Here is a 23,896-nt window from a genome sequence, read left to right on the forward strand (position 1 = left end):
GCGCTGGTTCAGTGGCATCTCACAGGTCAGAACATCGATCCAAGCACTGCCCCTCTCCCAGCTGTATTTATGCATCATACTCACCCAGTACATTCATGAAATCTGCCTCAATTATACTGTCTGGGGAACAGCTTGGCAACCATTAATCTCCCAATAAAGTAAGAAAACACACTCAGAGGAAAGTCACTCCGGATCCTGAATTTCACCAACTGCCCCCTCTGTGGGAGAAGGTGGAACGCCTGGCCTCCAGGGAGGGGCAGCTGGCTCTGTCCTCTGCCCACCGAGGGAGGTGCCATGGCACGGTGGGCACAGCCCGGAAAGAAGAGTGACGCATATGCATCTTGCCATCAGGTACCTGTAGCCCACATGTCACTCCGCGTAGGGTCACCACAGGAAGGTGTGCAATTACAGGGACAAAAATACCCCAAGGAAATCAACACGGAACTTATTAATATCAGACCCATAGGTGACAAGTGTCAGACAATCGGTCAACAAGGGGCCCCGTGTCTGCGTGATCCCAGCTAACCCATTATGATCTTTATGAAGTGTCCTTCTGGGGGGTCCGCGTCGTCAGGCGGGAGGGGAAGCCCCTTCCCTTTTATTAGCAGCTAAGCTCTTTATTCTCTGACCATATTGCAGCAGGTTAGGCGTCTAAGCTTTATTGTCTTATGTTATTGAAAATCCAGCTTCCGGCAGGCTTCTCCCTCAGGTCACGCTTTGTCTGCGAATACATTCTCATTTTTCCATGTACAGGGACCGTCTGGAGAGAGGCAGAAAAAGATTATGACTGTAATATACTTAAATCCAATTTATTTGCCTGGCCAGAAACTTGCACCCTCCACAATTGCTTCCTACCCTAGATGTTGTCTTTAATTCTTTCCTGACAGGGAGAGGCACGCAGTGCCGGCTTGCAGCAGGTACAGCCGCAGGGAGAGGGTGAGGGTCCTGTGTCCAGCCCACGGGTGACAGGAGGGCCTGAGGGGGCTCCGGGCACCCACTGGTTTCCAGTTCAGAACTTCTCCTTTGTCATGGGGAAGACGTCTTCAGGCACGTGGCGTTCACCGGAGGAGACATGCGAAGGTGAGAAAGCAGGAGAGTGGCCACGAAGGAAGGGAAAGGAGCCCCGGGAAGGAGGGTGGGACCGCATCACGTGGGAGAAACTGAACTTGAACTAGTATCAGATTCGATTAGGGAATCGCTGTTTATTGGGTTGGGGTAGCTGTAAGCTAACCACGTGCACGAGCCAGACCTGCTGCCAGAACCTCCGAGACCAGAGGGAAATGTACGAGTCAAATGTGACACTGGCTGGTGGTTAAAACGGCGTGGGCCCCACTCGTGTGCACTTGACCACAGAGCAGCCGCAGCCGGGGCCCTCACACACCGGGCTCAGCGTTTCTGGGGCCACCCTGGGCCCGGCGCCCTCACACACTCACTCGCTTAGAGATGCCACAGTGTTGTGGTGCCACGCGAAACCCTTTACTCCAGAAATGTCTTTATCCAGTGGCATCACGAAAACAGATGGGAAAGTGTCACTAGGCAGCCACCCATGGGCAGCCACATCCCACATGAGTGGAGATAAAGCCACGACTCAGTCACATCCCGTCATGCCGGCGTGGCACGTGCCCATGGGCAGCGTGGATGCAAATGCTGGCATCTCATTTGCCAGGCGCCTGCCCTGATCCCATCAAGCACAGGCTTTCCCGGATGCCGAGGCAGACGGACAAAGTCGTCGGATACAGTAAGTCCTAGATTGGATTCTGCGAAGCACATTTTCCTAGGAAACCCAGTGGTGCTTGCTTTGTTTCTGGGGCCGTGCCCGTCATTGGTGAGGTGACATGAAATGCGCTTAGGCCGCTAGAGCAGGAGCAGTGCCCACCTTCGTCGACAACCGGGTGAGACCGCACCGGGGAGCTGGCAGGGGAAGGGGCCGTGCTGGACACCCGTGGGGTCCTGGCTGGCTGGGCAGCACCACCTGTCCCCTCCGCCGGTGCCGGCGCCTCCGCCACCAGGACCTGCTCTGGAGGCACCAGCCCACCGTCCATACATGGGAAGGCAGGCGATTCATTTTAATTACATGGGACATACACGGACCACCCACGGATGAGACAGTGCTGCCGGAGAGTCTCAAGGTTACTGTGGGGAATACTTCATAACCCAAGTGTGTTTTCCCCAAGGAGTTACACCATTTGATTTAATTTTTAATTTTTACATTTTAATCAAAAATAGATCAAATGGTGGTGGTCTCTCCGGGGAAACATACTGCAGAGAGGAAGCTGGCCATGCTCCTTTCCACGTGTAGAGCTGCCATCTCCGCAGAAGCCACGGGCGGCGCTGCTGCCACTGCCCCTGTGACGGGCTGGGCGGGTTTCTGGAGCTGCAAGGCCACAGGCAGCTCCAGCGGCTCCCGCCCAGCACCCGCTACACAGCGAGCCGATGAGAGCCTGACTGAATCATCGCACCTCCGCACAGTGTGGGGCTCCCCATCTCCCTGAAGAGGCCACTTCTGTCTCCCCAGGGGAGTCCCTTTACCTGCCAGGGTAGGGCGGTGGGCAGTGTCCACCCCCTCTCAGGGTGTGTGTGTGTGTGTGTGTGTGTGTGTGCACTCTTGCTTTCTGAGGCTCTGCATTCTAGAAACAGGCAGTATTTTGATTGCGAGGAAAGGCACACACATTCTTACCCAGGTGTTTGCAAGGAAAAGGCGCGCCTTCCATCCACAATGGTCACCTGGCTTGTCACATCACAGCTCGGAGCGGCCTAGACTCCTGCTGCTACCCAGGTGGGCTCTGAGAGCCGCCCTCCAACCGGCTGAGTGGCTCAGATGGCACAGCTTCTCCGGACCTGGTGCCATGTGTAAAGTGGGCGAGGCCGGCACATGCCCGCGCGTCGTCATGGGAATCAGGTGTCCGTCAAAGGCCGTGCCAGGGAAATGCTGGCTGCACCTAAGCGCTCACTATGTCACCTCGTTGGCATCATAGCTGTTGCGTGGGTGATGGAGGCAATCTGCTCTCTCTCATCCTGGGTCCACTCAGGACATCTGAGGGTCTGTTCAAGGCTTGGGGGGGGGGGGGCGGACCTGGGTGCTTGGTAGGGAAATAGTGGGTAATGGGGAGGCCCAGGGCCTCCAGAGCTCGGCTTCTCCCAGAGGCGCCTCAGGCCCCAACAGCGCCCGCAGCATCCTCCCAAGGACCTGGCTCTCTCTTCCATGCGCCACCCTCGGGCTCAGCACAATGGATTTGTTTTTGCCTCCATCTCTGTGGACCACTGACTGTCCCGCTCCCTCTCAGAGCTGGAGGACAGCAGGACGAGGGGAGGCTGGTCTGGCCATGTCCCTTCCCTGGCCCCACCCACCAAAGCCAAGGATGGAGCCCCAGTCTGTGGGCACCCTATCCACAGGCCAGGGGTGACAGGCCATTGGAAGCAGGCACCCCTTCCCCCACCTGCACCCTCTATGCCACCCCCCCCCCCACCTTCCTCCCACCACTGCCTTGGCCGCTGGCTCGGCTGGAGCGTCAGCTTCCTTTCCAGTGGTTCTGAGAGCCCACATCACAGACGGCATTTATTAGTGTCCTCCGGCTCCTTGTCCCCTTCTGTCTGTCTCTCCAACGTGAATCCCTCCACAACTACACATTGTGGCTGTTCATGGTTCGGGCTCCTCAGAGCGCCAAGGCGGAGGGTTGGTGGCCGGCAGAGAACCGGCCCACGTGGGTAACGCAATGAAGTCACCTGAGCTCAGGGGCTTCGTCCGCCGCTGGTGCGGGAAGGGGAAGGACCGAGAGCAACCCCATAACCAGCTCCACTGTTAGGGCCTTGTCCGAGGTGACCGGGACACCCCGGGAAGCCTCCGACTCAGGGAAAGTGACACCAGTCTCCGCAGCCAGACGAGACATCGAAAACCCGAGAAAATGAGAAATTGCCATTTAATGTCAAAGGGGCCCTGTGCCTGATGAACTCCAGGGACAGAATCACACAGCACGGCTTGGACACCAGCACTTGGTAAAATTCAGTTTAAGATTATAAGGCATTTAAGTATAAAAATAAGTCTTTTCATTAAAAAGAATGCATGAGCAGCCCTGGACACACCCACAAAGCCACTGAGAAGTACAAAAGGGGGGCCGCATCTGGATACGGTTCCAGAAGCCACAGGGCTCTCCAGCCTCATAGGAAATTTGATAACTGAAGTTTTCAAACGTCCCAATGACACAGTTGCCCTCCTTCCCACCAGGACGCACGGGGAGACGGCTCAGGAGGTGCTAGCGATCTGCAGTCTCTCTGGAAGTGACAGGGTCCGCCTGGCTGGGTCGCAGAGGGCGATGGGGTACCTGGATGAGAGCACAGGTGTGCACCCACACCCATCCGTAAGAGGGTTACGTACACCATCACATGGAGGTTCCAAACCAAAATCGGAATGTTCCTTTTCCGTCTCCCATCTTCTACTGATTCTCGGAATGGGTAAAGTGGCCCTAAAATGATAAGACAGCACACGTGGGAATTAATTTTCATGGACTAAGTTCATCCACTGTGGCTGGGTGTTCACCGACACACAGACCTGCTACCCCTGACGTGACTGGCTACCCCGGTGAATGAGGCCTCATTTCTGAGGCAGGTGTGTGCTACAGAATGTACGGGGCCGACCTCGGAGACACGGTGGCCGGGTCCAGACCATCACAATAAAGGGAGTATCGCGATAGAACTCATCACGCGAATCCGTTCGTTTCCAAGTGCACATTGTTCACACTGTACTATAGCCTAGTAAGTGTGCAATACTCGCACTATGCCTACAAATGCATATCTCTTCATTTAAAAATACTTTCTTGATAAAAATACTACACATCATCTGAGCCTTCAGCAGGTCAGAATCTTTTTGCTGGTGGAGGGTCTGACCTTCAATTTGTAAAAAAAAAATCAGTATCAGCGAAGCACCAGAAAGCAAAGCGCAATAAAACGGGGGATGCCTACAAATGTAAAAATATTATAGTTAAGATAGTTAAAGCGCTTCCTACAGCGCCCGCACTTAGAATGTTCTTAATAAATGTTATTTCTCCTCTTGCCTCTGAGGAAAAAGGAGAATAAAAAATCTATATATTCATAAAATAGAATTTTTTAAAATGATGTCCAAATACTGAATTGAGATTCAACACAAAAGTGGCTCCTGGGGGGACGGGACATGGAAGTAGCCCAGGTTCACCACCATCCGGCCAGGGCCCTCTGCCCTGTCTCCTGGACCAGGCCTCGAGTCTCCTCACCTCCCCGCAGAGAGAGCTGGGGGAGCCAGACGGCTGGTGGCAGACAGGTGGCCGGACACTGTGCTACCGTGAAATGCGAGGTCTCTCCAGCATTTAGAAACCTTTGTCACACTTGGCCATAATACAGCAGGAACAGCATGGCTCTGTGGCCCAATGGCAGAGGCCGCCCTGCCCTCCGAGACCACACTGTGATGGCAGTGGGCCCCTGGATGCCAGGAAGAGTGGTGTGGGCCCAGCGGTGGGGAGAACAGCAGCCAAGTCCATGATGGTGTCCCAGTTTCCGGCGAGCAGGTGTGCCCGAAGCCACAGGGACCAATAGGAGAGACTCAGACCTGACTGACAGCAACCGTCACACCGGACGGCCCATTCAGGTGATGGGAACGAAGCTAAGGTGGCACTGATTCTACCTGATGAGGGTCGGGGAAGGCTTCACATAAGGCCACGTGTCCCAAGTGAACCACAAAGGTGGAATAGAGTCTTACAGGGTGGGAGAGGCCATCCCAGGCAGTGAGAACGGCATGAGGTCAGAAGGTTCCAGAACGGAGAGGCTGTGATTTCGCCGCACACGGGAGTGATGGGAGACCTGCCTGAAGAGCCCAGCAGTGCCCAGACTGTGGAAGGCCCTGAGCACCATGGTGACTGCGGGCGCTGAATTTACCCAGCAGGCTGTTTCCCCAACAGTCTCGGAAGCCCGTGTGTTCGAGCACTCTTCCCAAAAGGACAATGAAGAAAATGAACAGGTTTCCTTACTGTGACTCTCAGGGTCTTTACTAGTCTAATGCACATCAAATCTACAAGAAGTGGCTCAGTGGTTGAGCGTTGACCTATGAACCAAGAAGTCATGGTTCAATTCCCGGTCAGGGCATATGTCTGGGTTGCCGGCTCGATCTTCGTTGTGGGGCCTGCAGGAGACAGCCGATTAATGATTCTCTCTCATCAATGTTGTTTCTGTCTCCCTCTCCTTTCCTCTCTGAAATCAATAAAAAAAATATATTACAAAAAAAAGAAATAATAAAAAAAAGAAGTGAGGAAAAGGATTCAGCATTTCTCGAACTTCTTTGACCTAGAAACTTGTCCTGAGACCCTCAGCAGCAGCAGGGAAGAGCAGCTCTGGGGAGCGGAGGTCAGACAGCCGTCTGGGAAGCTCACTCCGAGCTGCTGGGGGCGAGGGAGAGGGGTGGATGGGTCAAGAGACAAGACAGGGCCTCTCTCAGCACAATTTACAGAATGCCTTGTCATTTCCAACTGATGTGTAGTATCTTTTCTGTAAAGTATAAGCTGCCACATATGTTTGTTTAAAGCCCTTGACTTTATTCATTGGCCCATGTGTCCATTGCTGGACTAATAACACATCATCTTAATTATCACAGCTCTGTCATATGTCTGGATATCTGATAGGTGATTTCCCTCATCTTGTTCTTCTGCTTCAAAACTGTTTGGCTTTCTTCCAATTCCAGGAAATTCTCAGCCATTATCTTTTTAAAAGTCCTTATTCTTTTCAAATCTTTTTATTTTATTTTCCTCTCCCATTTTAATATTCCTCCATTCTGGGTTTCCTAATACATCTTCTCATTTTTTCCTCTATGACTCCTAAACACTTTCCTAATTTCCATTTATTCCACTTGGTGCATTTTAGAAACTTTCCTGATTTATCTTGTAATTCACAAATTTGGTCTACAACTGTGTCTAATCTGATGGTTTTTTTCTTTAACTTCAATGACCATATCATTCACTTTAAGAAGTTTTGTGTTTTTTTTTTTAATCTTCCAATTGCTTTTTCTTCATACTGTTCTATTCTTTCATTATGGCTCCATTTCTCCTTTGATCATTTTTAAAAATTAAAATACTTATCTTTACAGTAAACTTCATTTATTTCAGATTCTTGGAGGTTTGTATTCTCCTGTTTGTTGTAGTTGCTGACCCCCTACCCCCAGCCATGGCTGGTTTGTTTATGTGCTGCTGTTTCATCTCTGCATCCTGTATGCTCTGGTGGGGAATGCCTATAGGATAATTCTGCATTTGTCACGATGAAAGACCATAATGTCTTCAATAGTTGCACCTGTTTTTATGCTAATGTTTGGCTTTTGGTTCTTGTGCTGCTGAGGTAGACTGTGGGAAACTGATACAGGGTTAAGCCTGGGACTGACCTGCTGGCAAAGTCACAAACAAGTCCTAGCTTAGAGGGCACAGTCCTCTCAGCATAATTAGGCTTGACCTTATAACACTCCCTAGATCTTATCTGGGAAGCTAATGGGATGAGGAAGTGCAGGAAGTGTAACCATGGTCAAAACAAGTGAAACTCACAAGAACTGTGTAACTATGGTAATCACTACCTTGTTTACCTCTCACTATAAAAGCTTGGTGAGGCCTGAGCACAGTGGAAGTCCTTCTCCCTGAGTTGGACTTGCTCCCCTGGTCCCCCATATTCCCAAATTATCTTGTGTCTTTTCTATTTCATTTGTGTGCGGCTCCACTTCCAGACCCGAACCCTGAACCACGCAGGACGTGGAAGTAAACACTTACGACAGTAGACTAAAACTGGATCCCACCCCCATGCACTGCTGGTGTTTTAATTTCTAAGCCCTAAGGTACGACAGGTCTTCAAGGCTCTGAGCTTTATGCAAATTCTGGTTCCCACACCTCCACTGGGAATTAGAATCCTAGCCCCCAGCCCCTGGACCAATCCTGCGCCAAACCCAACAAAAGCCAGACGGAGGACAGCAGGGAGGGGTGTGTTTTGTGCTCCCTCTTCACTTACAGGATTAACTATGCACTTCCTGTTTTCCCAGCAGGAGGGGCACGTCTTAGTACAGGGATCCTCAAACTTTTTAAACAGGGGGCCAGTTCACTGTCCCTCAGACCGTTGGAGGGCCAGACTATAGTTTAAAAAAAAAACTATGAACTAATTCCTGTGCACACTGCACATATCTTATTTTGAAGTAAAAAAACAAAACGGGAACAAATACAATATTTGTATTTGCATGTGGCCCGCGGGCCGTAGTTTGAGGACCCCTGGCTTAGTATAACATGCTTATAAGAAGTCTAAACTGCATTTTTCTTAAAGTGCTAACTTTTCTTTTATTCCATTCCACCATCTCCTCATAGAGTCACATTTGACTCCTAGAGAAAGGTTTTTGTTTTGTTCGTCTCATCATCTGAAGGCTCTCTTCCTTCAGAGCCTAGCAATGATCTAAGTTAACGCTCTTTAACCCTTTGAGTGCCAACCAATATCCTGGGAACTATGCTAAAATTGCCAAGGCATTTTTGCTGATTTTACAGCAGTTTAGGAAAAAAATTATGCATCGCAAGTAAATGAAGTTACATATTCAAAAACTTAAGGAAACCTTTACTACATTGACATATTTAGCAATATCATCATCACTAATAAAAGCAGACTTAGAACTGGACGCCATGTCGAAGCTTTGATAGCGCTCCCGGCACTTTTGGCGAAAGACAGGAGGAGCGAGATCGCGCTGCCCGGCACTCTAGGGGTTAATAACACTATTTTTCTGGTACCCACATTCCAGAGAAAGCATTCACTATCAGAAGCTCCATCGGAAGATTGTGGCAGTGAGTCTATTCAAAAGCATCTATTTTGGGATTCACTTTTGGCTGCACTGGCACAGCCCAAGTTTCCCCTTGGCCAGCTTATTCGCTCACAGTTTGAATAATTCAGTCCTGCGTCTGAGCCAAGCAGCTCTCACTGTCTCCGGGAATGAGGTCCACGAAGACCCACCATCTCCCTGCTGCCCTTCTTGGGGTGTCAGAGCAGGCCGCTGCGCCCAGTGTTGGGAAGTGATGCTGGCACGCTGGCTGTAAACACACACACCAGCCAAGAAGAACAGGAGGGGCGGGCGCGGTGCGTGCTGGAGCCAGCCTCCCCATCAGCCACGCTGCATGGCAGGCCAATCACTTAACCCCTGTGGACCTCATTGCCCTTATCTCTAAATTGACGGGGTTAGACCGATGAACTCAGGATCCCTGACACCTTGAGGGGGGAAATGCACGGAGCACAATTTCATTCTTACAGAATGATCAATGAAATCCCGTTGATAACTCCATGATTGCGTTTTCTCCTCTCAGGACGTAAGAATAAAGGCCTGACAAGAACTAGCTGTTGAAACAGGACACACGGAGTGAACCACTGCACATCGATCTCTCTTAATCTATGTCAGGACATCACATTTCCCTCCTTGGCCTTGGTCCCGGCCTGACACCTGGGCCAGCGGTATCGAGCACAGGCGGGCACAGGAGACAGGCAGCCTTGCTTCCGCCGGGCCCAGGCCGGCTCCTGCTCTGCTACCATGCTTCTAGATGCTGCAGATGTGCAAAGCAATCACCAATGAGACAGACAGGCAAACAAATAAAGCAAATATTTTAAAGGTCACCCACTTGGAGACAAAAGTACAAAAAAATGTATGTCCATTTAGAATCAGAGTCATCATCACGCTTGGGCTCCTGCTGCACCTACAGGGCAACAATGAACCAACAGCCCCCTCCCGTGCCCTCGATTCCTCCCCCTGCAGTGACCCACCCCCGCCATCAGGCAATGGAGTCGAAAAGTGAGTGTCACAGTGAACAGCACAGCGGCTGATGAAGGCCACTCCCTCAGCAGCTGCCCTCAGCCCCCCCAACAGGCTAGGCTCCCAAATCAGTTCGTTGGGAAGTGGGGGTGGGGTGCTGGTCAGCAATGCCAACAATCATGGTTTCCATATTGGGTTCCAGTTTGGGCAGTAAAGCCCACTAAGGCCAGATAAAAGCAAGCGAAGGAACCCCAGTGATGGGCCAGAGTAGAGGGCCTGACTGTAGTTTTCAATGTAACACCCCCCCGTGTGACTCACAGCCAGGACTGGCTCTGCCACTCCACACGCTGAGCCTGGACCAAGACCCTGAGCCTGAGCGGGGCCACAAAGGCCCAGAGGCCTGTGTTTACAACTGCAGTCTCTGCCCTGGCCAGTTGGGCCCAGTGGATAGAGTGTTGGTCCTCGGACTGAAGGGTCTGGGTTTCTATTCCGGTCAAGGGCACATACGTGGGTTGCAGGCTAGATCCCCGGCCCTGGTCAGGGCACGTGCGGGAGACAACTGATTGATATGTCTCTTTCAGATCAATGTTTCTCTCTCTCTCTGTCTCTCTCTCCCTTCCACACTCTCTCTAAAAAAAAAAAAAAAAAAAAAAAAAAATCAATGGAAAAATATCCTCAGGTGAGGACTAACTAAAAACAAATACAAAAACAAAACACGCTATCTTTTCTTTTCTTCTCCAGGGGAATCTGTCCATGCATTAGCTGATTAGCCCAGGTGGGGTCCAATCTAGGTATTCCCAACACAGGAAATTGAACACGGGATTCAAGGACACAAATGGTGGAAGAAATCTTAGCCACACAGGGCGGGGGAGGCAACCCAACAACCCCCACTGTGGGACGCCCACCCTGGGCAGGGAGGGCCAGCAAGAGTTGGGACCACAGGGACCCCTCTGCGGAGCCGGGACCTTGGAGGGAGGCGCTGAGAGGCTGCCCTTAAGGAGGAAGGAGGGAGAAATGCTCCGGCTGCCACCCCCTCCGACCACGCTGGTGTCCAGTGTCAGAAACCAGAGGAAGGGAGGCCGGAAATGCAGCCTCCGCAATACAGAGCAGGGGACCCAAAGCTGGGGGGGTAGCGCTGAGAGAAAGCAGGCCACCGACTGTCCTGCTGACCCAGTGAAATCTGAGGGTGGCCCCTTCCCTGAAGGGCTCCCGCTCAGAGGAGCGACAGAGTGTCAGGGGCCAGATCCCCTCCAACACTTGGTGCTGAGAATACAGACCTGCCCCTCATCTACCACCCCAATCTGTTCTTCCCAGGGCTTCTGTCTGACAAGGCCACCCCTTCTCATGTACCTGTCATGCCACCCCTTTCATGTATCTTTCTTGATTGTCCTGGAGAGCTCTGGCAGCCTCCTTAGGTTTCGTTTAATGGGTTTGACTTTACAGAGAATGGTGTGCTTTCCTGGTCACACTTGGGACCCTCTGGGCTGAGCTGGCCCGAGAAAGGAAGCCTGCTCCAAGCCTGCTCTGGTCCAGCTCTGGAACCTCTGAGGAAGGAGGAAGCCTGCCAATGACAGCGGCCACTGGCACTGCTTCCAGACTGGCAGCACGGGATGGTGCACAGAGTGAGGGCAGCCTGGCCCGGTGTCGGGGAGAGACCCCGAGTGACGTACCACCATGTCCTACCATGTGAGTAGAGGATGGTTTCGTTCCAACTGTCAGTAACACGAGCAGAGGAACTCGGGGCTGAGAGATGTTTCTAAATAACAATACATATGAGTTCAACCTTAACAGTGACTACTATAAAGAACAACATCAGCGACTACTGAAATAGTGTCATTATAACAGCGACCTAGCATGAGAAGGTAGGGGAAGATCCTGGCAGATGTGAGCAGTCAAGACCTTGCATTTGTGAGAAATGACTCATGATAAAAATAAGGAAAAGCGCCCTAGCCGGTTTGGCTCAGTGGATAGAGTGTCGGCCTGCAGACTGAGGGGTCCCGGGTTCGATTCCGGTCGGGGGCATGTACCTTGGTTGCGGGCTCGTCCCCAGTGGGGGGTGTGCAGGAGGCAGCTGATCGATGTGTCTCTCTCATCGATGTTTCTGGCTCTCTATCCCTCTCCCTTCCTCTCTGTGAAAAAATCAGTGAGATATATTTTTTTTTTTAAAAAGTAAAAGCTTAGGGACAGAAGGAGGACAGGAACTCGGGCACCGAACTGAGACAGCCACTTGGAGAATTCAGGGCAGAACTGATCAGCTGATATCCCACTGGGGTCAGAACCGTACCAGGGAATTAGGATGTGAAGGGGTTTTTTGGGGAAAGCACCAAATAAGCTCACAATCACACAAGATCCCCGTTAAGAATCCCACACAAACTACCCCTGGGCCAGTGGTGGGGATGGGGCCTGGGTGGGCGGCACTTTTGCCTGGTGCAACCTGGTCCGGGGCAGGGCCTGGTGAGTGCAGGGCCTGGTGCATGTGGGGCCTGGTGCGTGGCGGGGCCTGGTGCGTGCAGGGCCTGGTGCGTGCGGGGCCTGGTGCGTGTGGGGCCTGGTGCGTGGCGGGGCCTGGTGCGTGTGGGGCCTGGTGCGTGGCGGGGCCTGGTGTGTGTGTGGCCTGGTGTGTGTGGGGCCTGGTGCGTGTGGGGCCTGGTGCATGGCAGGACCTGGTGCGTGGCGGGACCTGGTGCATGGCGGGGCCTGGTGCATGCGGGGACGGTGCATGGCAGGGCCTGGTGCATGGCGGGGCCTGGTGCGTGGCATGGCATGTTTAATGAAGCCGTCTGACATGCAGGGCTACGCCCACCGGTGATCTGTGTTAAGCACTGCTCCCTGGGATCCTGCATCGCTAAAAATACTATTTGCTTTTTATTTAACACTGGACTTTCAATGTTCTAAAATGCAAAAATAGTGTCTTATTATTTTAAAAGCTTAGGAGGGAAAGTAGCCATATTATTAGAAAAAGAAGATATATGCAGCTAGAGTCTGTTCAAATATCAAGAGGTGTGACTTTTCGAATTCATATTTCAATCTTTATTTACATAAGACTTTTAGAAATAGTGGGTGTAAATATTAAATCACCCAATGCTGGGTGAAATTTTATTGAAAATAACTACAAATAGAGAGAAACTGATTTTTTAAAGTCGGTTTCTGAAATTTAGATGAAAAAGAATATCAAGCATTAACCAAAAACTGATATATTTACATATCAATATAGGTTTTCTGCTCATAGACTCATTTCCTATGAAACCGAACAGAGGCAAGCTTGGGGAATTACAAAGGAAGGAAAAACCCTAATCAAATAGGTACTGTTGTTCAAACAGAATATTAGCCAAAATGATCCAATCAGTTGCTTGAGCCAAATTTTTTTTCCTTTAAGCCACTCATGCCAGCGCACAGCTCTGAGAGCACAGAGATCCACGGTTCATGCCCAGTGTGTGCCCCACGGGTGGGTCTGGAAGACACCGAAATTGGATGAGAAGGGAGGGCGGCAGCAATAAGCAATGGGCCCAGAAAGGGTTCCATTTCTCAAGGTAAATATTACTTCTTTGCATTGCATGGTGTGTGTGTGGCAGTCGCGTGAGCTACCTACACAGAGTAAATTCAGGTGCTGGCTCTTGGCCTTCCCCCCTGCGTGGAAGCACATAACCTGTGAGGGCCGAGATTCCTAAGGACAGCACCGAGGAAGAAGAGCGCGCCTTCGCAGGGCGGGTCTGACACGGGGCTTTGTTTTCATACCTGACTAATGACTTCACGTGAGCAGAGGGGCACACAGGTGACAACTAACACCCCCCCAGTTCTTGGTTTAAAACAAAATCGTTGCCTATCATTGTAAAACATAATAACTTGCTATGTGTCAATTGAAGGTCTAATTCGTTGACTCAATCTTTTGCTTATCAAAATCAGAACAATGTACTTCTGTAAAAATCTTTAGGGAGCAAAAGCAGATATACACAGACAACACACACAGACATGCGCACACACACACACACTTACACACACTCCTGGTTTCTATGTAAAATTAAACATAATTCTATTTTATTACAATATTAAGATTCCAATTTTTAAATTGAAAAACCCCCAAGAATTACAGAGGTTATCAAAGATATATTAACTTGTTCTTAGAATAAGCTCAAAATTAATAACCAAGGCATGATTATGCTAATGTATACTTTATGATATTCCGCCTGACACAGGAGACTGAGAACCGGGCCCTGGCAGTGTTAGACCGCCCTTGACTTTGAATTAATGGTGTGAATATTGCATTTCTCCTGAAATCTTTGGTTTATGGGGAGTTTATAGAAACATGAAGGAAAAGCTTATCAGAGATGAGAAAAAACAACACCGATTCCTATTTGGATACTTAAATGAGAGCAGGCCTTTCTTCCCAGAGGTCCTCCAATTCCCTTCCCTGAACCCTGCTTTTAAAAAGAATTTTAAACATATTTGCAATTTCTATTTCCAACTTGAAGCTGGAGACAAATGAGTTTGCACCCCAGTAGAATGCTAAGAAAAGCTTAAATCAAGCGGCACCTTTTTATTTACATCCCTCATTCCTTAGAAGCGTAATTGCCTTTTTTATTAACTTTGTTTTATGGATCTAATATTTAAGAACAAGTCTACCCTTTATGTGACACAAGAAGGTGAATGCACTTACAGACTCCCCTGCAATACATCTCGGGCAGGGCTGGGCGGAGCTCCTTCCACCGGTCGGGGGGACCTGGTTGACAAATCACAGCCGCAGATGGATCAGAACAACGGTTATTTACACTTTTGATTAGAATATTTAAATGGGTTCCCAGCTGGTATGGCAGGAACAGGAACCTACCCCCGCACTTGGTGGCCCCTGGCCGCTGGCTGGCCTTGGCGCAGGGAGGCGACCTCCGGGCTGCGCCTCCAGCTCCCAGCTGCCCCAGGACACCAGGGCGCCGGCCTTCGCCTGGGGACAGCCCCGCTCCTGCGCAGCTGCTTCGAGGCTCCTGCACACCCGCTTCTGAAACGAACAAAATTTCACTCGAGATGGCCTCGTAAAGCACACAACGCTAATTAAATTTGCTTCCTGAAAACTTCAGCTGCAAATACAGACCCTGTGGAGCTGGGAAAGTTTATAGGACATTTGAGGGGATGACTTTAAACTTTATCTTCAGGAATAACCGCCATCAATTACATTTAACCTCATTATTTCCTAAATTGTCTGATATTTACTTAGCTTTACAGATTTAAAACAGTCATTTTAACAATTTGAGCAGAAAATCTTGTCATAAACTACTGTGACTGGTTTATTGATATTGAAAATGTACAAGACCCATAAATTTTGTTCAAGAAACTAGTTTTATGCTGCAACACATTCTGCTAGTACTAAGTGACACAACAGGAATAATCCACACACGAATAACTCTTTCTCTTACGGACACCGAAGACCCAGTTAATTTTATTTCAAAAGCTGCACACACAGTCTTAACTGATAACCTTTGGGAAAGTTAGCATTTGGTTTCTGCTTCCACTGGAGCGAAAGGTAAACTACCAGAGCAGCCCCCTAAAGCTAAAGGAAAGATTGCTCTCAGAGTGCCAAGGCTGTGTACTGTGAGGGCACCACTCGCACTGACCCGAGTCAGATGCCATGGCCTTGCCCAGCCCCAGCGGTGTCCCTGGATCCCTGGGCAGCCTGCAGGCCCGGCTGCTAGACCGCTCCTGCCCGTGACCCCCGTGGCTACAACTTCTTCAGTCACTTGCAAACCATCATCATGATTTGTACCAAATTACTTATTACCTGTACTGTTATTTACTTAATATTTTCTAAACTGACACCTTCTTATTTAATGGATTTATTCAATAGAAGCTTTCTCTCATAGGTTTAGGCTGCTGGCTCTACTGTTCTCTAACATGCCTTAAAACAGATACGTAGAGATTAAAGTGAGACCCTTAAGCCACTTGGAGTCCTTTCTTGGGGTAAGCGCTTGACCTCTAGGTGGCGGAAGACAAGGGCGGGTATAGAGTTACCTACTCCTACAGTTCTTCCCAAACGACAGGAAACTAAAGCCTGAGAAACTCAAAATTCTGCACCAAACCATACCCCGAGCAAAACTTAAAGACAGAAGATGCCAAAATCTGAAAATAAGGCTGGTACAAAGAGAAACACCACCAAATCTGAGTGTGGGTCCCCGGGCTCCCAGCCCACCCCCACTGAGGCCGGCTCTGTGAGGAGCCACTAACACAGGGTGAGAGCCATCACCATGGCCCCGGAGAGACCACTGCAAACACGAAAGAGCTGTGACAGCCCCTGCGTGGCCCAGAGCATCGACGCAGGGAAGGGATTGCAAAGTCCACACAATTCTAAGGAGCAAACACCATTTAAAGAGGCCTCTTCACAACTCATAGCTTCTGAGGGCCAACAGGGGAAAGAGGAGGGCGAGGTGCCCTTTGGCAACTGGTGGTGAAGGTAAAAAGAAGAAAAGCAGGGAAAATTCGGGTCCTACAAGTAAAGAGGACCATGATATCAGGAGGCTCACGCCCTCCCGTCAGACACTGACACGCACGCACGCACACACGCACACAGCGGCTGCACTGACTGGACTAGGTGCCATCAGACCAGGGTCTTATAGAAAGACCAACGTTATAGAAATTCCCTCCTAAAAAACCGCCATGAACCAAAAGAAAACTGTAGTTCAATACTCTGCAAACGTAACTAAACGTATTCAAGCAAACACTGGAGACGAAAATCACCTTGAATTAGAGATGTCCATTAAAAACAGAAAGGGACAAAAATAGGGAGCAAGAAGGAAAAAGGTGAATGAACCCAGGAAAGTAATGGAAGGGGAAAACGAAATTACGTCAGAAATGAAGGATAAAGTGTAAAGTACCCAAGGAGAATTCCAACGAAAATTTTTAAAAAAGGGTAAAAGAGGTCAAATACGTGCTGAGGAAGAAAACTAGACTTTGGGTGGTGAGCACAGAACAGATGTTCCATGGTAAAGCCGGACACCTGAAATTTAAATAATGTTATTAGCCACTGTTATCCCAATAAATTTAATTTATAAAAAGAGGCGTGACATGTTAAAACTGGTTTATTGTCAGCTTTCAATAATCTGTGTTAGCACAACCCACGGACACAGACAATAGGGTGGTGAAGGCCTGCGGTGGGGGGTGGGGGTAGGCTGGAAGGGGTCAATGGGGGGAAAGGGGGACAGATGTAATACTTCCAACAAAAAATATTTAATTAAAAAATAATGTGTTAAAGGGAAGCAGTGGAAATACCATGTGCCCCATGCCATTTTATACGTAGGCGTAGACCTTCCATCAGCGACATCACTCAGCAACGAGCACCCCTACTATTTCCCTGCCTTTTGAGTGACATCAGACTTGCTGAGAAGGAAAGCACAGGGCAGGGGTGGGGGATGGGAGGCAGAAGCACCGCCTCTGCGACATGCCCCGCACTCCAGGATGACATCTGAACCGTTTCTGGGTGGGGTCACAGAACAACTGGCACGTGAAGGTCAGCAGACTTGTGAGTATCCATGGTGACAAGCCGAGGTTCTTCGAGGGGCTCAGGTGGCCGAGGAGGCCAGCTCCCCACCTCTGTGGCAGGTGAAAGGAGGTCCCAAGCTGATACCAAGGTGCTGGGTTAAGGTTGGGCTCCCCAGGGAACGTGGGGATCACCGGCTTGATGGCCCTCAGTCAGCTGAGTGGATTAAATTATTCATGTTTGCTGCTATTTACTGTGGATTACTGAGAGCTGACTGCTTGAGACTGACCTGGACACTTACTCGGCAAATAGTCGGGTCATCGCGGGTTGGCCTGGACCACAGCAAAAGGAGGCTGCAGAGGCCGCTCACGCCGGATGCCTGCGTGTACGGCTCTCCCCCCTCCCTCTAGCGAGGCTCTGTCAGCCTTCATAAGGCAGATGGAGATTTACTGCCCGACTATAAAGACACTCACACTGTATAAACAAAATTAAAACCCCGCGCCTACACGAAGACCCCATTACTTAACAATAATTGAAGGAGATCAATCGAACAGCAACCTCGCCAGAGAATAACTGAAGCAGGAACGCGATGAAGAGAAGACACTTGATACGATGCATAAATTAAACTAGAAGATATGTATCCTGTTGCCTCAATGATGGAACAAAGTAGACAGGCCTGGGAGAGACAAGCTGCCCTCGCCGAGGGGGTGCGGCCGCGCCTGTGTTGCCGAGGACGTGCTTCTTTATTGGAAGTGATGGGGCCCAGGGAGCTGGATGAGTGGACGCAGAGGAGGGGGAGGGGAGGGGTTAAGGGTTTCACATTTGGGCAGAAATGAAATTCAAAGCCTCGGCTTCCGTGCTGATGCGAGTGAGCCCGCGTAGCAATCAGACTGGAGACGCATTCCCCACGAACCTGGGGAGCCAATGAACGGTACAAGGCCGGGGCACGCAGAGCAAGGCCGGTACCAGCCGTGCGAGGCTGAACCCGGCAGGCTGCCACCTCCAGAAACCCATTTTCCGCTCTATACGAGAGAAGAATGTGGAGAGTGAAGAAAACAGATACCGACTTCCTTGAACACTGACAGAGAGCACCGTGTGTTCACTTCAATCAGCACAGCGAGAAAAGGCCACGTTCTTAAAAATTAAACACCTTGTCCCTAACCGGTTTGGCTCAGTGGATAGAGCATCGGCCTGCGGACTGAAAGGTCCTAGGTTCCATTCCGGTCAAGGGCATGTACCTTGGTTTCGGGCACATCTCCAGTAGGAGGTGTGCAGGAGGCAGCTGATCGATGTTTCTAACTCTCTATTCCTCTCTGTAAAAAATCAATAAAATATATTTTTTTAAAAATTAAACACCTTGAATGAACGTATATAATATATAAGCTAATATATGAGTTAAGCATATATACCATGAATTAGAATACCAAGGTAAATCATTAGAACTCAGTAATGTAATTAATGGTAAGTCTACACACACACACACACACACCTAACCTTTCAGATTGAAGGTATTTGAGGGTTTTTACTGACTAATGGCCTTTATTCATTTGTATTATAAATGTGTAATGCTGGCTAATTGAGTCCTAGTTACTAGAAACAGTTTGCTGAGTGAGGATTTTAGTTGAGTTTGGTTTTAATTCTACCACAGTAAGGAAAGTTTACTTTTGCTGATATGGAGTAGCTGATACGGACGTCCATCAGCCCTGAGTACAGAACGGTTAATGCTGATGAGAAAGATTAATAAGGCCCTACAGACCGCCATTTAGATAGAGAGCATGGTTTCCATCAAGCAAAGATCCCTCCTCGATGACACTTTCATTTGGAAAATGACCTTGCACTTGGGAGGTTTGCTCTACAACACAGTGAAATCTGGCACAATGTCAACTACAGAGAAGACCAGAAATTAGGAGTCCCGCCATCAACTCCCATGTTATCAGGGCATAGAGGACGTCAACCAACTCTGAGTATCTTGATGCTGTGCTTTATCCAGCTCTGACCATGCCTTAAGACTCCTCAACGTTCTGTACACAGCCACACTCAACCTCCAGTGCAGGTCCACACTCTGGACCAGTGGTTCTCAACCTTCCTGATGCCGCTAACCTTTCATACAGTTCCTCATGTTGTGGTGACCCCCAACCATAAAATTATTTTCATTGCTACTTCATAACTGTAATTTTGCTACTGTTATGAATCGTAACGTAAATATCTGGTATGCAGGATGTATTTTCATTGTTTGCGACCCACAGGTTGAGAACCGCTGCTCTGGACCAATCTAGCCTGACAGAGAGAAGGACACTTATGAGGAGACAAGTCAAGCCAGTGGTCCGAAGTAAGGATGCCAACTTCATTCTATGAGAGCGAGTTATCTAGAAAAAGATAAGCAAAGAAGAGCAAAGAATAATCACTTGTATTTCGAATTACAGTAAAAATACATAAATGCACATACTATACTTATTGGGGGGTAATCTTAGGCTTGCAGTATTTATCAAGTACAATATAAATCTGTTATATTGCTGATTAAAATTGAGAATCCTAAGGAAAGCGGGTATACAAATTTACTTACAACAGGTAGAACCTAATAAACATCCCTTCCCATCAAAAAAAACTACGGTTTAGGGTGTTTCCCTATTTGTTCTCTCATTTGATCCTTACAATCATCCACTCCATAAGCAGGACCTGTCCGTTCTTCCTCCACAATACACTGCTGTCTACTCTCACCCTCTCACCATCTCACCGTCCTCTGGCCAACCTTCTGTCGCCTCCCTGATGGATGTACTCAACCCATACCTTCCTTCTGACCACCACCCCTTTCAGTTCCCACAGAGCCGCCAGAGTAAGCTCTTAAAATGTCAGTGTGATCGAGTCACTTGACTATTGACTCCCCAGTCTAGAAGGTGAGAGCACTATAGTGATGAGCCGGTGCTGACCTCACGAAAGGGGACAGCACTGCGGGGGGGGGGGGGGGGGGGGGCGGCAGAGCTGGGACAGAAGGAGCTGGCCTCCCTGCATGTCTCTGATTTGGGCATCAGCGGTCTCATACCTGCATGTAGGGTACCCATGTTCCACTGTCCTGGACTGCTCACCTGTATACTGTTAAGGGAGAGAATCCATCCAACTTGTTTGAGCCAATGTGGTATGAAGTCGCCCTGTTACAGAAGCGACACCTGTGCCCTAGTAACATGGTCCCTGGAAGTGGGGTGTGGCTGTGACGTAAGTGATGCTGGCCTAGTGATCCGGCAGTGAGTGGGTGGCGAGGAAACAGAGGCTGCAGGGTAGAAAGGTAAGCCACTTGTCCTACTGTGCGGAACATTGGAAAAAGCGTTCCGTATTACCTCGGGAGAGATCTGTCTCTTGGAGCCTGTAGGTCCAGGAGAAGCAGACAGGAAAACGTCCGACGCTGGGTGTGCAGGCAGCGGGCCCACGCTCTGGGGCAGAACCGAGACTTCACCGAGGTGGCGAGGAGCCAGCAATCCGCGGACAGAGGCGGAGGATGCCAGTGCTGCCCGCTTCAACCCCACGGACTTCTTTCCGTCCCCGGAAAGGGGAGGTGCCTTCCCGCGTCCTACACTGTTTTTCCTCCCAGTCTCGCACCCACCTGACCACCCACCCACGCCATCGCCTCCCACCCGGTTCTCTCCGGTCAGAGCACTCAACCCAGGCGGGACTGACCCGTCTGCCCAACCAGCACTCCTACCACCACACCAGCCAGGCGCCTGCACGTGGAGGCGGGGCGCAGGAACGCCGCTCCCAGGCCCAGATGCCGAGTCCTCCAGCCTTGCAGGGAGGCCCGCGCACCTAGAGGGACCCTGGGCTCCGAGTGCCTGACAGCGTGCGGGTCTGGCGGCAAACCAGTCCCGATTTCTGCGCAGGCGCGGCAGGAGGGAGGGCCCCGCCCACCCCAGGCCCCGCCCACCTCTGGTCCCGCCCCAACAGGTGCGCGCAGGCAGCTGCCAGCCAGGGCGCCTCAACGAAGAGGCCGCCAGGAGACGCGAAGCCCACTGTGGGCCAGCCCGAGGACACCGCCTTCCCGTTCCCAACGCCCAGGCCTATGGGGGCTCACCGCGTCTGCCGGAACCTGCAACTCCTCCGGCCTCCGCCGACGCCACCGGCCCAGCGCCAGGGTGTCCATGCGACCCACAGGCCCGAGTCCCCGGGACTATCTATCATCTCCACCAGAAGCTGGGCGCCCCGCCCACGCCGCCGCGTCCACGCCCTCTACCTCCACGTGTCCCGCGGGAGCCAATGAGAAATGGGGGCGGGGTTCCGCCGGACCACTTGAGTCCTGCGGACGATAACTTCAGGCAGCAGTAGCGGAGACCAGAGTCTTCTGGACTTAAGGGACGCCTGTCCCAGGCCATTATTTTGCAACGAGGGCCGGCCTATCGCTTCTACAATCACTGAATCGGTCGTGAAGGTCGGAAGAACTTAACTTTTCAAGGGACCCACCACGCTTCGACTGCAGACCTTGGATCGGAGGGAGGAGCGCCCGCCTTCTCGCCCTCGTAATTGGCCACCTTCCTGGCTGGTTGGCTGATAGAAGGCGCAGTGAGCCAATCAGAATGGGCGAGACCGCGGGGTATCTGGGAATTGTAGTCCCAATGAGGCGGACTCACTTCCTGGCGGGAGCTGGCAAGTACAATTGCTGGGGCGACTCCTCGGTCTCCAGCTCCTTTTGGCTTCCGGTCCGGAGACCCTAGGGCAGTGGTTCTCAACCTTCTGGCCCTTTAAATACAGTTCCTCATGTTGTGACCCAACCATAAAATTATTTTCGTTGCTACTTCATAACTGTAATGTTGCTGCTGTTATGAATCGTCATGTAAATATCTGATATGCAGGATGGTCTTAGGCGACCCCTGTGAAAGGGTTGTTGGACCGCCAAAGGGGCCGCGACCCACAGGTTGAGAACCGCTGCCCTAGGGCCAGTACTTCTCTGCTGGCTGAGGGCAGCTCGCGGGGCCCTTGGATTGTGTACAAGGGGAAACCATGGCCTCTCCGCCTGACCCTTGGGAGTGGGGTTCCGGCTGTGTGCATGGTGAGCTGGGGTACCCAGGTGCCTGGTGTTGGTAAACAGTGCTGAGCTACACCGCATCGTTCTAAATACACCTACTGTATGTCGTGTTAGAGGGAAGATATTCGTGACACTTGTTAAAAATGGTAAGGCAGACTTTCCCCGGGGGACCATCATGACAGGTATTGGGGTTCGCAGTAGGGAGAGAGAGTGGGCTCAACTCTGACTTCAAAGACAAGTGGGACTTTGTACCCTATTTACTTAGTATGTTTATTGAATTTTTAATATCTTAAATTTTTTAAAACCTTAAAAATAATAAAATGATAGTTAACGTGCTCGTTATTTAAACGTTAAATACATTAACCGGTGGAAGAAAAAGGGAGACTTTCACGACAGTGGAGTCTTGCATAAAACACAGTCAACAAAAAGGGGACAAAGGTAATACTTTCAACAATAAAGATACATTTTAAAAAAATCACAGTCAACAAAAGAGAAAATACCTAAATTGAACTATTTTAAAATTTGAAACTTTTATGCATCAAAGGTCAATAAACACATGAGAAAATAGTCAATATCACTAGTCATTAGGGAAATGCAAATCAAAACCACAATGAGATACCACTTCATACCCATTAGGAGGGTTGTAATAAAAAAAAATCATTGTTGGCTATGATGGGAAGAAATTGGACCCCTGGTGCATTGCTGGTGGGAATGTGAAATGTTGCAGCCACTACTAAAAACAGTATGACAGTACCTCAAAAAATTTTTAAAAAGTTATCATATGATTCCACAATTCCACTTTTGAGTATAATGGAAAGCAGTGATTAGAATATCCATGTTCAAAGCAGTACTATTCATAATAGCCAAAAGGTAGGAGTGACCTGTGTGTCCATAGATGGGTAAGTGGATAAACAAAATGTGGTAGATACAGACCATGGAATATTACTCAGCCTAAAAAGGAAGGAAATTGTGCAACCAGCTGCATTATGCTAAATGAAATGCGCTGGTCACAAAAGGACAAATGCAGAGTAATTCCACTATTTGAAGTACTGGAATAGACAGACGATAGAGTGGTCTCTCTCCGTGAATAGAATTTTCAGATTTTCAGAGGCGGGAAGGGAGGGGGCAGAGGACCTATTGTTTAATGGGGACAGAGTCTCAGTTTAGAAAGTGAAAAGGGCTGTGGACATGGAGGGTTGACAAAAAGGTGGATGTGCTTAATGCTACTGAGCTGTACACTGAAGAATGATTAAAATGATCCATTGTAGCCCTAACCGGTTTGGCTCAGTGGATAGAGCGTCGGCCTGGGAACTGAAGGGTCTCAGGTTCGATTCCAGTCAAGGGCATGTACCATGGTTGTGAGTACATCCCCAGGAGGGGGTGTGCAGGAGGCAGGTGATCGATGTTTCTATCTCTCTATCTCCCTTCCTCTCTGTAAAAAAATCAATAAAATATATTTTAAAAATAAATAAATAAAATAAAATGATCCACTGTATGTTATGTATGCTTTACCACAATGAAGACATACCTGTTACAAGCTGCTTATCCGGGCACCACTTCCCGCCGCCTTGCACACCACCTTCAGGGGAAGTGGCTCCGGAGGAGGGTGACCTGAGTTCCAGTTTCCCCCTGGGGACTCCCAGCTCCAGGGCAAGGTGCTTTC

General features: G+C 49.9%; 1 protein-coding gene across 3 annotated transcripts; it reads right to left on the reverse strand.

Moving 5' to 3' along the window:
- Positions 1–356: 356 nt before the first annotated feature.
- On the reverse strand, positions 357–21,410 carry CUNH10orf143 (chromosome unknown C10orf143 homolog). 3 transcript variants are annotated; one of them, XR_011473530.1, is made up of 5 exons: positions 21,286–21,410; positions 14,592–14,756; positions 14,421–14,483; positions 856–1,041; positions 674–760 (listed from the first exon to the last, which is right to left on the reverse strand). XR_011473530.1 is itself a non-coding variant. In XM_070432108.1 (4 exons), the coding sequence occupies exons 1-4, from the start codon at positions 21,352–21,354 to the stop codon at positions 659–661; spliced, it is 399 nt and encodes a 132-aa protein (XP_070288209.1). In that variant the 5' UTR covers positions 21,355–21,410; the 3' UTR covers positions 357–658. The 3 variants fall into 3 exon arrangements, 2 of the variants coding, with proteins under 2 accessions (XP_070288209.1, XP_070288210.1); XM_070432108.1 differs by lacking the exon at positions 856–1,041 and having other exon boundaries at positions 357–760; XM_070432109.1 differs by lacking the exons at positions 674–760; positions 856–1,041 and adding an exon at positions 3,900–4,460.
- Between the last annotated feature and the right edge of the window lie 2,486 nt (positions 21,411–23,896).

The sequence above is a fragment of the Myotis yumanensis genome, unplaced genomic scaffold, assembly GCF_028538775.1.
Source record: "Myotis yumanensis isolate MYYU_CA2020_CCGP unplaced genomic scaffold, mMyoYum1.0.hap1 SCAF_13, whole genome shotgun sequence".
NCBI lineage: Eukaryota > Metazoa > Chordata > Mammalia > Chiroptera > Vespertilionidae > Myotis > Myotis yumanensis.

Coding starts and splice junctions, on each gene's coding strand:
- CUNH10orf143 (XM_070432108.1), bottom strand. CDS start 21,354: ATGGACACCCTGGCGCTGGGCCGGTGGCGTCGGCGGAGGCCGGAGGAG. Junction 14,757..21,285: donor TGCAGGTTCCGGCAGACGCG/GTGAGCCCCCAT, acceptor TGTTCGTTTCAG/AAGCGGGTGTGCAGGAGCCT. Junction 761..14,420: donor GATGTATTGCAGGGGAGTCT/GTAAGTGCATTC, acceptor GCCTCTCTCCAG/ACGGTCCCTGTACATGGAAA.